The sequence below is a fragment of the Mercenaria mercenaria genome, chromosome 2 (genome assembly GCF_021730395.1).
Source record: "Mercenaria mercenaria strain notata chromosome 2, MADL_Memer_1, whole genome shotgun sequence".
Lineage (NCBI taxonomy): Eukaryota > Metazoa > Mollusca > Bivalvia > Venerida > Veneridae > Mercenaria > Mercenaria mercenaria.
Window position 1 is genome coordinate 106125289 of NC_069362.1, and position 14769 is coordinate 106140057.

At 34.6% G+C, this 14769-nt stretch overlaps 1 protein-coding gene across 1 annotated transcript; it reads left to right on the forward strand.

The window, feature by feature from the left end:
- Nucleotides 1-246: 246 nt before the first annotated feature.
- Nucleotides 247-8488, forward strand: LOC123564823 (sulfate anion transporter 1-like). The gene is made up of 2 exons (XM_045358670.2): nucleotides 247-807; nucleotides 5109-8488. The coding sequence occupies exons 1-2, from the start codon at nucleotides 707-709 to the stop codon at nucleotides 7447-7449; spliced, it is 2442 nt and encodes an 813-aa protein (XP_045214605.2). The 5' UTR covers nucleotides 247-706; the 3' UTR covers nucleotides 7450-8488.
- The last annotated feature ends 6281 nt before the right edge of the window (nucleotides 8489-14769 follow it).

A 14769-nucleotide genomic window follows, 5' to 3' on the forward strand; every position in this document is an offset into this window, starting at 1 on the left:
TAATATAAATATAGACAATCCAATATACGCACATACTGATACAATGAAAAGTGGTTTTAAAACGACAGATATATCGATAGAAATGCAATTTACTATTATGCGTTAAAATTGGTTAAATTTTTATGCTTTTTCAACCGCGTCAAACATACAGGGAAGAATTTAATCCACGTTTAAATCAAAATTTCTTCTGAAAAAAAAATATTATATAAAACGCCATTTCACGCGGGAAATTAGTGAAGTAATCGAATCCTGTGTATCTTTGAAAATAAAATGAAATGAAAACGACTTGATGCTCTCTATAGATTAACACAGAGATAATTTACAAATTTACATTTAAGCACTTAAAATGTAGCTACACTCTTTAAAAGCGGACAGGGAAGAAGAAGTTCATTTATACATTTGACAATGTAAACAAGTAAATAAACTGCAGGACTTTCACAATGATTAAAATAGTGACAATGTACGTGTTGAATATTCATAATGTCAAATTTTACTACAAAATGCTTACGTAGCTGGAGGACTATTTAAACGAGAAAACGGTCGTCTAAACGGAGTTTATGATACATGGTTAACGAATCATGAGATGAACTGATGTTACGGTGTGCGCATGTTTCTGAAAATGGACATTTAAAGTCTTATTTTGTTAACATTTTTTTTCGTTTAGCATATATTTAAGAAAGTATTTTGGAAGTATAGTACTGTAACCATGTCGGCGTCGGCTTCACGTGACAACCGTCGGATGTCGGTTACTAGGGAAATATACCGTCGGCAGTCAAGAGATATTCTTGTACACAGAAACTCAGCTCCGTAAGTATTTTATAACTATTGCGATGACTTTATATTCTTTCAATAAAACATGGCTACAATCTGCAAATTTTGAAATAAGGTATGGTCAACACTATCCATAGTAAATAGTTTTAATGCTAGGAAAGCGTACCACAGTTTTCTGTTTTGAATATATACAAACTATACAAAGTTATGAGCTAATAATATGTAAGATATGTTAGATTCACCATAAATGTGTCTATAATATTATATCTTGCGTGTATCTTGGTGAGAATGTTTGTATTATATTATGCTTCTCTTATTATGGAGGAATAAAAGATCTATCTATTTAACTAAAATGCAATCAGGTCAAATTTCCTAGTAACCTCACTAGACATATTTATAAAATCGATTATATATGCTATATTCTTCAAATGAAAGTTTTATAAATTTACGTAAAGGCTGATGCTTTGTAAACTAACATCTGCCAGTCATGCAATTTTCTTATATCAGAAAAATCTATTTCTACGTAGGCAAGCTGGAAACATATCACATTACACGAAATATGTATAATGTCTGCACAATAAAACATGTTATTTAAGAGGTTTCTGTGTTGCGGTGGCACATTACTTGCTTATCATATTTAACGATAAGTTATACATGTATACAACTTTATATAGATTATCTTGCAATTCTTCAGTTTTAAAGGGGCATTCCTCAACATATACTTATTTTGTAAAAAAAAAATCACATTTATTTAGTAGTATTGTTGTATTTTTAATGAAGAAGAAAATTTACATGTTTTAAACTTATGGTGCTTTTTGATATTATACAGATTTTCCGTATTCAGAATGGTTTATTTCATTTTATATACAGAGAGCATTTATATTTATAAATGTATATATTCACATTCACCTATAGGTCCATAGAACCGGATGTTCTCTGAATGTTTGAGTACAAGGCCTTTCTTATTATTTGACAAAAGAAATGATCATTAAAAGATTATCTTATTTCATAAGTAGGAACGTATCTTAAATACAGATAGCAACGCCTATTTAATTTTAAAAGTCAGTATTATTCGTGGGAAAACTATATAAAAGAGTTTACGCAACTTACTAATACAGAATTGAGCCGCTCCATGAGAAAACCAACATAGTGCGTTTGCGACCAGCATGGACCCAGACCAGCCTGCGCATCCGCGCAGTTTGGTCAGGAACCATGCTGTACGCTAACGGTTTCCCTAATTGCAATAGGCTTCGAAAGCGAACAGCATGGATGCCCAGGCTGGTCTGGATCCATGCTGATCGCAAACGCACTATGTTGGTTTTCTCATGGAGCGGCTCAGATTATTTTCTACAGACTGCGTGCAAGATTTAGTAAAATTATAGCCTAGTAATAAGTGAAGCAGTTATTATTTAAGATTACTGAAACATGAAGGTACGTTCTAATTTTTTTAAATTACAAACAAATCTTGATGCGAGCACCTTTAAATAAATTATTGTACAAGTAAAAATTTAACGACCGAGCACGAAGTCTTATCAGATCTTTCATTCTTTAAAACATTTACTCTAGGTCACGTAAAACGCTTACAATTTCAAAATTTAGGTCAGTTCAATATAGCATGCTACAACGTAATGATAACAGTATCTTATTACGAAAAATAGTTTTAAGTACAATAGATTTTTACAAATGGAAATCGTTCCATGTGCACTTGAAATTATGACTTTAGACGAAAACATTTCTACCTTAAAAATGGACTATGTATTCTGTCAACAAATAGTCTTAATGTTCCATGTGTTATTTGAATTATTAAAATTAGTTTTGCATTATTCAAACGTCTTAATTAACTTGCCTAATAACACACGCACACGCGCACGCACGCACGCACACATACGTTAAAGATTTGCCCATTACTGTTGCTGTGTATATTCGATTTAGCTGACCCTTACTTTTTACATATTTTTCTCATTTAAAGACCATATTCATTTCTTTTATTTGGATCGATTTTTTCCTTCACATAGTAAATTATTTTCCCACAGAAAAGTCAGTTTTCCCCATTACTTATTAGATTTAATTAAAAAGTCTTAACACATTATTTCATGTCTAGTAAACCATTCTGTCATTGTTAAAGGAAACAATTAATTATGATATACCGACATTATTTGAGCTGCACCGTGAGAAAACCAAGATAGTGCTTTTTGCGACCAGCATGGATCCAGACCATCTTGCGCATCCGCGCAGCCTGGTCAGGATCCATGCTATCCGCTAACGGTTTCTCTAATTGCAATAGGCTTTGAAAGCGAATATCATGGGTCCTGACCAGACTGCGTGGATGCGCAAGCTGGTCTGGATACATGCTGGTCGCAAACGCACTATGTTGGTTTTCTCATGGCGCGGCTCATTTCATGATTAGACAGGACCAATCTTACAGTAACGTTATTTGCTTTATGTGCATATCTGATTGATTATTCGGGTAAATGCACATCAAAAACATTTCATGTCATTATGAAGATGAAAAAGACATATCTTGGTTAAAAGTTGAAACTGCTCGGACAAAAAATGCTAACCTTTACAACTGTTCGACTGCCAACAGGTTATACAAAACAACAAAAATCCATTGAAATGTCTTTCATCTGCGTACATATGAGTAATGCAGAGGTGGACTGTAATAGTTTTTTTTTCATTTTAAAGAGGCAAACCTACAGATGAATATGTTCTCGAAATTTGAAAAATAAGTTAAAGAAATAATAAAAGCAAAAACAAAGTTAGTTGTTACATTCAGTGAGTTGTGTGGACACTTCTTTTTAGACACTCGTATATTCTGTAGAACGTGTCCACGAGTTAGTCACGCGGCTGAATGTCACGTTGAATCACGTGGTATGAAATATTATTTATTCAATAACATTGATATTGTATCATGCGCCGATAGCGATGCGACCCCTTAGTGGTTTAAATATATTAGACAGAGGACATACTTTAGTTTCTTGTGTTTTGCAAACCGATCAAACTGATATGAGCCGCGCCATGAGAAAACCAACATAGTGCGTTTGCGACCAGCATGGATCCAGACCAGCCTGCGCATCCGCGCAGTCTGGTCAAGATCCATACTATTCGCTTTCAAAGCCTATTGCAATTAGAGAAACCGTTAGCGAACAGCATGGATCCTGACCAGACTGCGCGGATGGTCGCAAACGCACTATGTTGGTTTTCTCATAGTGCGGCTCATATGTCATAAGCATTTTCTCAGTAAATTGCAAGAGTCTCCCCGTACTTGGGTTCAGTGCTGTTATATTTTCTGGCCCTTTGAGACCGTGGAGTTCATTCAATATGTATGTAATAGAATTCCGCTTAAGCTGGTGCTAGGAGCGTGTGAGGTATTGTATTTTCCATTACCTCTCATAAACAGACTCAATCAAACCATGTCTGATATTTTATTTTGCTTGGTTGCATTCTATGCTTCCAAAGGATCTTCTTATAGATTTTACTGTTTGAATTCACAATAACGAAAGGGCAGGGTAGGACTTCACAAAACATTTATCGAAACAAACGTAGATAAACCAATACAAAATAAACCCAACATTTTCGAAAACTTAAAAAGCTTAAAACATATTTTTGTCGGATTTTAATCGTTTTGACATATATAAAGGCAATTACAAAATGAAAATCTTAATCGTTTATATTTTATTACTAGTTTGAATGACTTTTATTAACTTTAATTGTTGTTCACAATCCAAAATTGTTGATCTTTCTCGTTTATCTAACGATGCATGAACTGAACAGAAGACAAATAATATTTGTCATCCACCTTATGTTTATTTGAACATCTGTGCAGTATTTTCATTTAAATTGAAAAATGTTACTTGTCAAAATTAAGTGTTTTATTTATGGGTTTACAGAAGCCGTCTTGACTTGAAATATTTTAAATTGTCACACTTAACACTGTCGCAGTAAGAATTTTATATTTATGCGACGTGTTTCACAAAATACATTATCTTAACATTCCTTTAAAAATCTTTACTAAAGCAAAAAAAAAAAGGAAAGAAAAATCTGCTAAAAAGTAAAATCTAAGATAAAAAAAAAATGTTCGCATATTTCCTATTATCGCAGCTATAAGATGGTATAATCAATTTTTTTTTCAGCCTAGAAATGTCTTTCAGCCTTCACGGATGTTAATATACCAAATAACATTGTGGTTTTATAGCATACTCTGTATTATAATCAGATGGAGTGTTAACGCCCTGAACAAATGATTATATTTGCTAAATAATTCCACAATACTCGGAGACAGAGAACAAAGTAAAATAAAATTATGTACTATAATGGTGGTAACACTTACATTTCAGACATGTGATACAAGGCCAATCATCCCCCGCGGGACCTCATAAACGAAGAACATCTGGACCTAAACCTCACGTACTGAAAAGATTTTATGCAACTGTTCCAGACGCCGACAGAAAATACCTACTAGTGCCAAAATCATTCCGCAAAGCGCAACAGAGACCAGCTAAGAGAAACTACTTGCGTTTAGCTTTTCAAGCTTTGCGAAATCGAGTACCAGTGTTTGACACCGTGGCTTCTTACAATTTTAGAGAAAACTTAATTCCCGATCTTGTGGCCGGCCTTGCAGTTACCGGGTTACATTTTCCACAAGGCTTGGCGTATGCTTTACTTGCCGGGTTGCCTCCAGGCATTGGGATGGTCTCTACCATCTTTCCTGTGCTCATCTATATCTTCTTTGGGTCCGCCGCTCACACATCAATAGGGACAAATGCCATTGTTTCTATAATCATAGGCGATATGCTTCTTGAGCCAAGCGTGCAGGTGGCTATGAAAAGTGTAGCGGGCACTACAGAAAGTCCTATAGATGTCCAACTGAACATGTCAGATTCAATCAATGTGTCAGACACATATAAAGTAGGTGCAGAGACAGACCCAGAGGAAAATGAAATTGTAATGAAATATAGAATAGCTCTTGTCGCCGGCGCAACGTTTTACACGGGAATCATATTTGTCGTTATGGCTATATTTAGAATGGGATTTCTTGTCACCTACCTCTCACAATCTTTCATGAGTGGATTCACGACCGGCGTTGCTGTTCATATATTTAGCAGTCAGATTAAAACAGCTTTAGGGTTGAAGCTTCCTCCTCTAGAAGGTGTTGGCAAACTGGTCAAACTATATTACAGTGTGTTTAAACATATAACTTCTGTAAATATTGGTGATCTAGTCGTATCGATAGTCTGTGTTGTGATACTCTTGTTTGTGAAAATTGGAATAAATGAACGATTAAAACTTAAAGTGCCGATACCAATAGACTTTATACTGCTTGTGGTTGCGACAATCATATCATATTTTGCCAAACTGCCTAGTTTGGGTGTACATGCCCTTGGGAAGGTTGAATTAGGGATTCCGGCGCCAGAACTGCCAGCATTTACACCAGCAGGACCTTTAATAGTTTACGCTATTCAAATAGCGCTTGTTACATTCTTCCTCAATATTTCCGTAATTAAAATCATTGCTAGGAGAAACGGCTATGAAATCAGTGAAAATATAGAATTAAACGCCTACGGAATGTGTAACATTATTCCAGCATTCTTTTCAAATATTCCAGCAAGCGTAGCGCCACCTAGGTCTTCCCTCCTTTCAAGTATGGGAGCAAAATCTACAATGAATGCTGTATCTACTTTTGGCATAATGCTGGCGCTGATATTTTATTTTGGTCAATTTTTCGAAACATGTCCGAAAGCAGTATTAGCGTCAATGATAATGGTTGCAATGAAAGACCTCTTGAAACAGGTTACAGTCCTTCCCAAGCTGTGGAAGGTCAACAAGAACGACTTCACTACTTGGCTGTTCGCTGCAGTATGTTGTGTGTTCACGGATATTCCGTATGGCCTAGCATTAGGCGTACTTGTCTCTCTTCTTTCCGTCATTAATCAAAGTCAGAGAGGATGGGTTTCTGTCATTGGAAAATCCGATTCAGAAGATCTATATTTAGACGCGGAGGATTATGGTGCCATACATGAGATTCCTTGCGTTAAAATAGTCCGAATGGAATCATCATTGTACTTTGCTACATCAGAAATGTTCAGAAAGAACATTTATAAAATAATTGAAAAAGATTCAGATAAATATGCGGAAGAGAAAAAAGAAACCGCGTCGACGCACGACGGAAAGTCTTTGAAAAGCTATGATGACGTCGGAGAAGCTATGATTGGGCATGGCGGCATCTGTAAAGATACTATTAAAGAAGAGGATGGTGACGAAAAGGGACCAAGCTCAGATGAAGAAGAGGAAGATTGTTTCAAGCTCAAAGTATTGGTCATTGACTGCATTTCAGTTAACTTCATTGATTGTACAGGGTTAGATATGCTGAAACTGGTCATATTTGAATTAGGATGTTTAGATATTTCAGTCTATTTGGCACGTTGCTCAAGGTACATGCTTCATTTGATGGAGAAATCAGACATGTACGATGAATATCCACGTGAAAATGTGTTTATAGACCTCCCTGATGCCGTTGACGCTGCACTCAAAGCGAGTAAGCCTATCGCGAAAGACCATATTGCTGAAATGGAAACAGAACATAAACCTCGACCTCCTCCAAAGGTTATGTCTTTCGGTTCAATCACTTCAGATTATGACAAATTCATTCACCGTAACAGCATTTTTCAGCCTTTGTAACTCAGCCATTTTACATTAAGTTTGTTGAGTGTTTAGTATGCGATTTGACATTCTCTTGTTACTTTTTTATTATTGAAACTAAATTTTCTGTTGGTGTCAACACAGAAAATATGACTAACGATTAAAATTGAACTAACTTGTGACGACACGTATTGACTTCCAGCAGTGATGTCATGGCATTTTGAACGTCATATCAGTGTGACGTCATAAACAATTAAAGACCTGGCAAAACGAACAGCCGCTGCAAAAGTTTGGATTTTATAAATTTGCTCTCTATTAAGCACCAAGTTGATAGATTTAATAATAAAACAATTGTTGCCTTTAAGGTGTGGTCATTATATATTCTTTTGACCTGAGAAAAATGAAAACAATCTCGGGCTATTCCCAAGGTAGATGCCAGTTTTTCCAGGTCGATAAATCTCCATAGTGACGTCATTAAAAGGCAAAAATTGTACGATATTGCTCGGGAATATATACATGTATACGTTTATTGAAATGTGACGTCAACGTCAATCAACCCGAGTCTGCAGCATTTTCATTTTTGTCGTGGAGTTTCCACTTTTTTCTATTTTATTCAATATAAACAGTGTTATAAAAACGGGAAGTAACACGTCCCACGGAATAGTTTAGGAGTGCCTAGACGCGGCCTACGCGCGTAGTTAACTAAACAGTGTGTATGTACTTAGTGTAACAGCATTCCGTTCTTAAACATTTTTTCATATAAAATAATATATCAAATATAGTAGCACTCTTTCTTGGCGCCTGTATCGCGCCAAATAATACGTCGACTTGACGTCAGATTTCCGTGTTTTAACGGAAGTGTGCACGGATTTTTGATATTAGAATAAATGTAAAACTATGGTGTTTGGACAACCTTTGTATCGCGTATGATTGTGTATATAGTGGTATATGACTTCAACTGTATAATGACTGTATTTTACAATGTCACATGACTTCAACTGTTTAATGATTGTGTATAGTGTCACATGACTTCTGTGTTTACAGTGTTCTATATACTTCTATGTCTGTCTAATTGATTATGTGTTGTACAGACTGTACTGATCAAAGCTTATTGTATTTTCTTCAATGATATTTGTTCACATGACTTCATTTTAATGTTGTCATATGACTCTATTTTTAATGAATATTTTGTAAGGTGTTACATGACTTCCGCTGTCTAACGATTGTACGTGTATGTACAATGCATTTTGCTGTTGCATTAATCAAGAAAATTTATATATCTGTATATACATAGTTTTAATTACATTACATACTAAAAGAAACTCACGGAGTTCTATATATGTTCATACAAATGTTTCTGTAAATAAAAATAAACGCACATAAATATTGCTCAAATAAGAATTAAAACCGCTCTTTCATTTCCATTGTTTCCACTGCACTTTACTGTCTTTCTGTTTGACGATGTAAAAGTAATGCATATGAAATTGAATCGCCACAAAACTAGTGCCAAAGCAGATTGAACGCCATTACAAGGCATTGTTTGATATAAGATATTATTTAATCACTTCAATCATGTTTCACTCAACCTGTGATAAGATTTAGAATAAAATACATTCAAGTCTTTAAAAATATTTTAGATATTTCCATTACTAGAATAAATAAAGCTCCAGCTAAAATTGGACAATGTTTATATTATCGATTTGTTTCAGATTTGGTATGAATGTTCAAAAGTATTACCTACATATTAAGTACATGTAATACATTAGCATATCAATATCAAATGTAAAAATCTTTTCTTTATACTTAAAAAGTCCATGTACATAAACTTATTTAATACTTAATATCAAACTAGATATCACTTTTGTAGCAAATCAATCGGCAACCTGAGTAAATACAACCTAAAGTTCACTTCCTTATAATATGAAACGTTTGACCTAAAAGGGGGCTTATTACTGTTTATTTACGTCATGTCGTTATTAGAAGAAAAAAAAAAACGTTTCACCGAAAGTTGCCAGTGGAAAATGCGCGTTGTGATGCTGTGTAAAATATTCTTTAGTTGCCGTTTCAGAGATCTATTATTGTAACTCTTAATAATATAAATGAATCGTAAAAGAAAAAAGAAATATAAGGGTTTGACTCTGGATTGATTTGTGCGTATTTATAATGTCCGCCTGCTGTTGTCAGATTGGCCAGACCCAAACTACTATATAGTGTGTTATTTAGCTTCCTCAGTCAATGTAATATTTGTACATCATATATCGCGCGAAGTACTTTTTTGTGACTGTGTTTGTTGAAAATATTGTTTTAATGCCATAGCTCAGTGCTAAGAGATTTTTAAGTACATGTTTGATTAATATAATTGTCTATTTACATTCAGTATGTATATTTTGTATATATATATATATATACGTTTATTTTCGTATAAACAACACCGGCACAATTGTATGAATGGACTCCTTTTTATAGCTATCTAAATTTTGATTTACTTTAGTCAACGACACTTCATTTTTTTTTATTTTGTTTTTCCAATTCAAAAGAATGCGTATCTTTTTTGAAGACATTATAAAGAATTAACTGCGGGATGAAAGAAACTGTTGTGTAAGAAACAATATGTCTACAACAGTGTTTTTTTGTTGAATAAAATCATTGTCTGGAGTTCAGATAGGTAAAAATATATCACGAGAGCGCAACCTCAGTGAAATAATAATAAGCATCTTTAAGGCAAACAATGACTTTATTCAACATATTTGACGACATCGACAAACTATTTGCCTGTTTTGTCTATTTTTCTTTTCAAGTGCACCCTATGATCTTTGACACTGTGACATACTAACTCTAATTTCATTACAAAATAACACACAGTCTTCTTTGTTTATACGAAGAAGAATCGGGTAATATTACAAAATTTAATGTGTACTATAATAACTTTTAGTGTTGTTACTCCTTGATCTATCACATGTTGAAAAATATAATTTCAGGAAGGTGTATTTAACATACTCAATCATGTTTGTAATTCATATGTATTTTAATAATGTATTTGCAAATTTGAAATTAATAAATGGTGTTAAACTAACCATTTAAAATGTTATTCATGAAATCATACAATATGGTGATGAATCGGTAAATTGCATGGACATGTCTTTTTAGTTATTCATTGTTCACTTTTGAAATTACATGCAAAATACAATGTGTGTACTTGAGTAGGTTTGTAACAGTGGAAATTATAAAATGAAATGAGCCGCGCCATGCGAAAACCAACATAGTGGCTTTGCGACCAGCAAGGATCCAGACCAGCCTGAGCATCCGCGCAGTCTGGTCAGGATCCATGCTGTTCGCTTTCAAAGCCTATTGCAATTAGAGAAACCGTTAGCGAACAGCATGGATCCTGACCAGACTGGATCCATGCTGGTCACCAAGCCACTATGTTGGTTTTCTCATGGCGCGGCTCAAATCCCACTGAGATATTTGCCTTTCTTTCCTGTCTCAGCACTAATCACACAACAGAATACCTATACACGCATTTGCAGTTCATATAATATTAGAAACAGGTACAGTAAGTTGAGATAAATTAATTACATGACTGGAATGTCTTGGAATTTGAGCTTGTGAGTTTCTATTTACGGAAATTTGTATCAGCTTTTATTCTTTCTTTAACCTTTAGCCAATTCTGCCTTTGCCACTAGTGCAGACCAAGATCAGCCTGCACATCCGTGCAGGCTGTTCATGGTCTGCACTGTTCGCTATTCAGTCAGTAAATTTTCAGTCAACACCCCTCTGAATAAGAAGTGGTACTGCCCAAATTGAATGATGGACCAGTCCATTTTAGAAATTTATCAGGGTAAAGGTTAAAAGCGAACATTTATAGCTGAGTGGACAATATCGTTGACAAGGAACCACTTGCTATCACCTCTGTGAAATCGAAACTCCCCTTTGGTTGTAACATCTTTTTTTACATGAGAGGATGCTACACAGTGGACTTACGAAAGGGCGATTGTCGTGAGGTTAGATAGTCGCCGTATGGCCTAAATTGGTTCAACCTAACGCCAAACAACACAAACCGATAAAACAGACTTTGATCCAGTACGATAGATAACAATTTGAAAGTGCATAACAAATAAATCATACACAAAAACCAGTTGTTGAATGTCCTCACTCAAATCATTATCATTCTAGCTTATTTTGCAAAAATGATATATTAATGTTCGAATCACTCGTCCTATAAGTCAACCAATATCCAGTTTTTAACCTAGATGATAAAGATGTCATTGAGATATTGAGTTTCTAAAGGTCAGTTGCATAATATTTGTACAAGATTATCTTCTGTCATATTAATCAATTTCATGCAATATAACAAGGACGTAAAGACAATCTAGCTCCAAAATATGCACTGTCACATCCGGCTGCCAGAATCACAGTGTATAAATAATGTTTCTAAACACTGAAACTGCAAAAGCTACAGGAGACTGCAAGAGCGCTCTATAACAACTTTAACATAAAACGAGTTAGATCAGAATTAAGCGAAATATGCGATCACAAGATAAAAATAGGTATGCATTTACAAAAAGTAATTGTAAGTCATACAACTAGTGACTGAACTTGACCAGTCATCGGGACATGTGGCAAATGCATTTTCATAACTGTTAACGATATAAATGAATATAGCCGGTCGCAAAATCCGAATTCTTTAATTTTGATTTATATAACAAAAGCTGTAACACGAAACAAAAACAAACAAAAAAGAATGTCGCGTAATAACGGAGACAGTAAATAATAGCAAGTAAACATCGCACTTTATTATCCTGCTTCTTTCATACAAAAGTAGGCCAAGGCTGTATTAATTCAGATGTTTTAGTGAATTCAAAACGTTTAAATATAGCGTTTTAATGTTTCCCAGATACATGAAATATATACCCAACAAACGTTGAAACAGAATCATAATGGTGTGATTATTGAAACAGCATGCGGCACTGCTGCACCACTATGTGAAAGAAATTAAATCTACTTGATATAGAGCAATTTACATGTTAGGAAAAAGAGAAAATAGGCAAATATTTTGGGCAATCAGTTTAAAATAATGTTTTCGAACATTTTTTTTTTCTGTTTTCAAGTGATTTTGCAATTTAAAAGACAAACCTAGCAAAATGCTTTAGGTGTTTTTCTGAGATATGGTATGATAATTTTCCATTATTTTCCCAGCCTTTCTTGTTCAAATATTTTGTTACGATCAAAACACGAAACTTTCTTTACAATGTTTGACTTTTATTGAGGAAAACGTTTCAATGCTTTACCTCACACTTAATAAATTACTCAATGCTATGTTTTGTTTATTCTGTTTGACGTTTAAGATATACTACGATTCAAGTTTCTCACCTTTTCGTTTTGTTATATTTTCTACCCTAAGGGATCACGGAATTCATTAATGGGCTAAGTCGTTGGTCTGACATATTTTTTCGAGGGCCAGCGGTTCCATTCCCGATGGAGCGGGGAAAAGACATGAAGATGGAACTGAAGTAGGTGAGTATAAAATAAAGATAAAATGACTAAACTGACTTTTTAATTAGTTCTCTCAATGTTATCCAGTAGTGAACACACCTGTGTCCTATATACAACACAATAGCCTCGTTTTATAACCGTAATTAGCCGGGAACTGATACCGGAAAAAAATACCTATAATCTATCGGCTGTGCATGTAAAGGTATTTCATTTGTTGCCTTTATAGAAGAAAAACAAAATGTTCTTGGGCCCTGCGTTATGAAAAAGAAGATGTTACACCGACTTACCTTTTGGGATTTAGAAATAAACATATAACGGTTATTTTACGACACTTTTTGTTTTGTAATAGTACTTGCGGAAGGCTGAAAATTGTTTCTCGGACGTAATGCTCAGCTAGTACTTTATACATTTGTAGCCTATTATCATGTTTATAGTTACATATTTATTCTGTTAAAAAACTAACGACTATTTTACATATCTTTTAACCTTTAGCCTGCGGGTGGCAAGTGATTTCGCCTTTGCGACCAGTGCAGACCAAGATCACCCTGCACTTTCGTACACGCTGATCAAGGTCTGCACTGTTTGCTATTCGGTCAGTAATTTATTTTTTTTTGCCTCATGTGGTTCTGGGACGATCTATGTATGAAAAGAATAGGAACCACTGCCTTACCCTTGCATGATCGTAAGAGGCGACTAATAGGGTCTTAACACTTGGTTTTGCTGTAACTCTGTGATTCCAGCAGGTATGCAATTTTGATTCCATACCTCATGGGTTTTTTTTTTATGTAAATGAGACGTGAAAACAAAATTTATAGTCCTGTTTGGCGCCATATAATCTATACTGTGTTGGTGCGCCGTAAAACCCAAATAAATAAATAAATAGTAAATATTTTGTGGACACCCCTTTGAATAATCAGTGGAACTGCCCAAATTGAATGATGGAGCAATCCATTTTAGAAATTTAGCAGGGTAAATTTAAAGATGATCAGTTGCGTTCAACCACATTGTCGTCGCTGATTGACATCTATAATTTTAGCATATATACTTTAATGAACTGATAGCCATTTTCCATTTATGCAGACTGTAAATGTATGACTACAGCATGCATAGACGTAAAAGTGACGTTAAGTTAAAAAGATACATTATGACATTATCACATTGAAAAGTACGTGTTTTGCCTTTCAAAAAAAAACTTCAAAATAGTTGTGGTAGAAATATGACATTTTAACGTCAATCAGTTTATGATATTAGGAAAGCAGAAAAATGAAAATATATTTAAATATAGCATCTATTTAACTACTGGTTTGTCATAAATATTTACTATTTTCTAACTTGTAGCAGGAAATGTTTATATACATTTTTGTAATACATTTGTTTCTTGTAAAATTCAATTATCTTGGCTCACATAGCAAAGGATGGTCTGTCCGCAGTATTGATTTTCAAGCATTTCAAGGTAACTATAAAAAGGAGAGATCACGTGCCGAAGTATCTGTAGTCTTTACAATTACATCCCAGGAGTTTGTTGATTTGGGTCAACAAGTATTACACCTCCGCCTGATACAATAGGGTAATTATTATAAGATTTTTTCACTGGTTCTAGGTGCAGATGGGAATTTTCGGCCTCGATGGTAACTGTTTAGGCGGTAACGAGGCTCTGCCGATTTACCGCGTTAACGGTTACCCGAGAGCCGGATATTCCCATCTGCACCTACAACCAGTGATAGAACCCTTTTCTTGAATACCATATTCAAGAAATAATAATAATAATAAAACCAATCAAACGGCTTTCTTTTTAGAACTATTTCTTATAGCAGCGAATTTAAACAAAGCGCGGGAAACCAAAGTCCGTAAACAGGAAAGACGTCA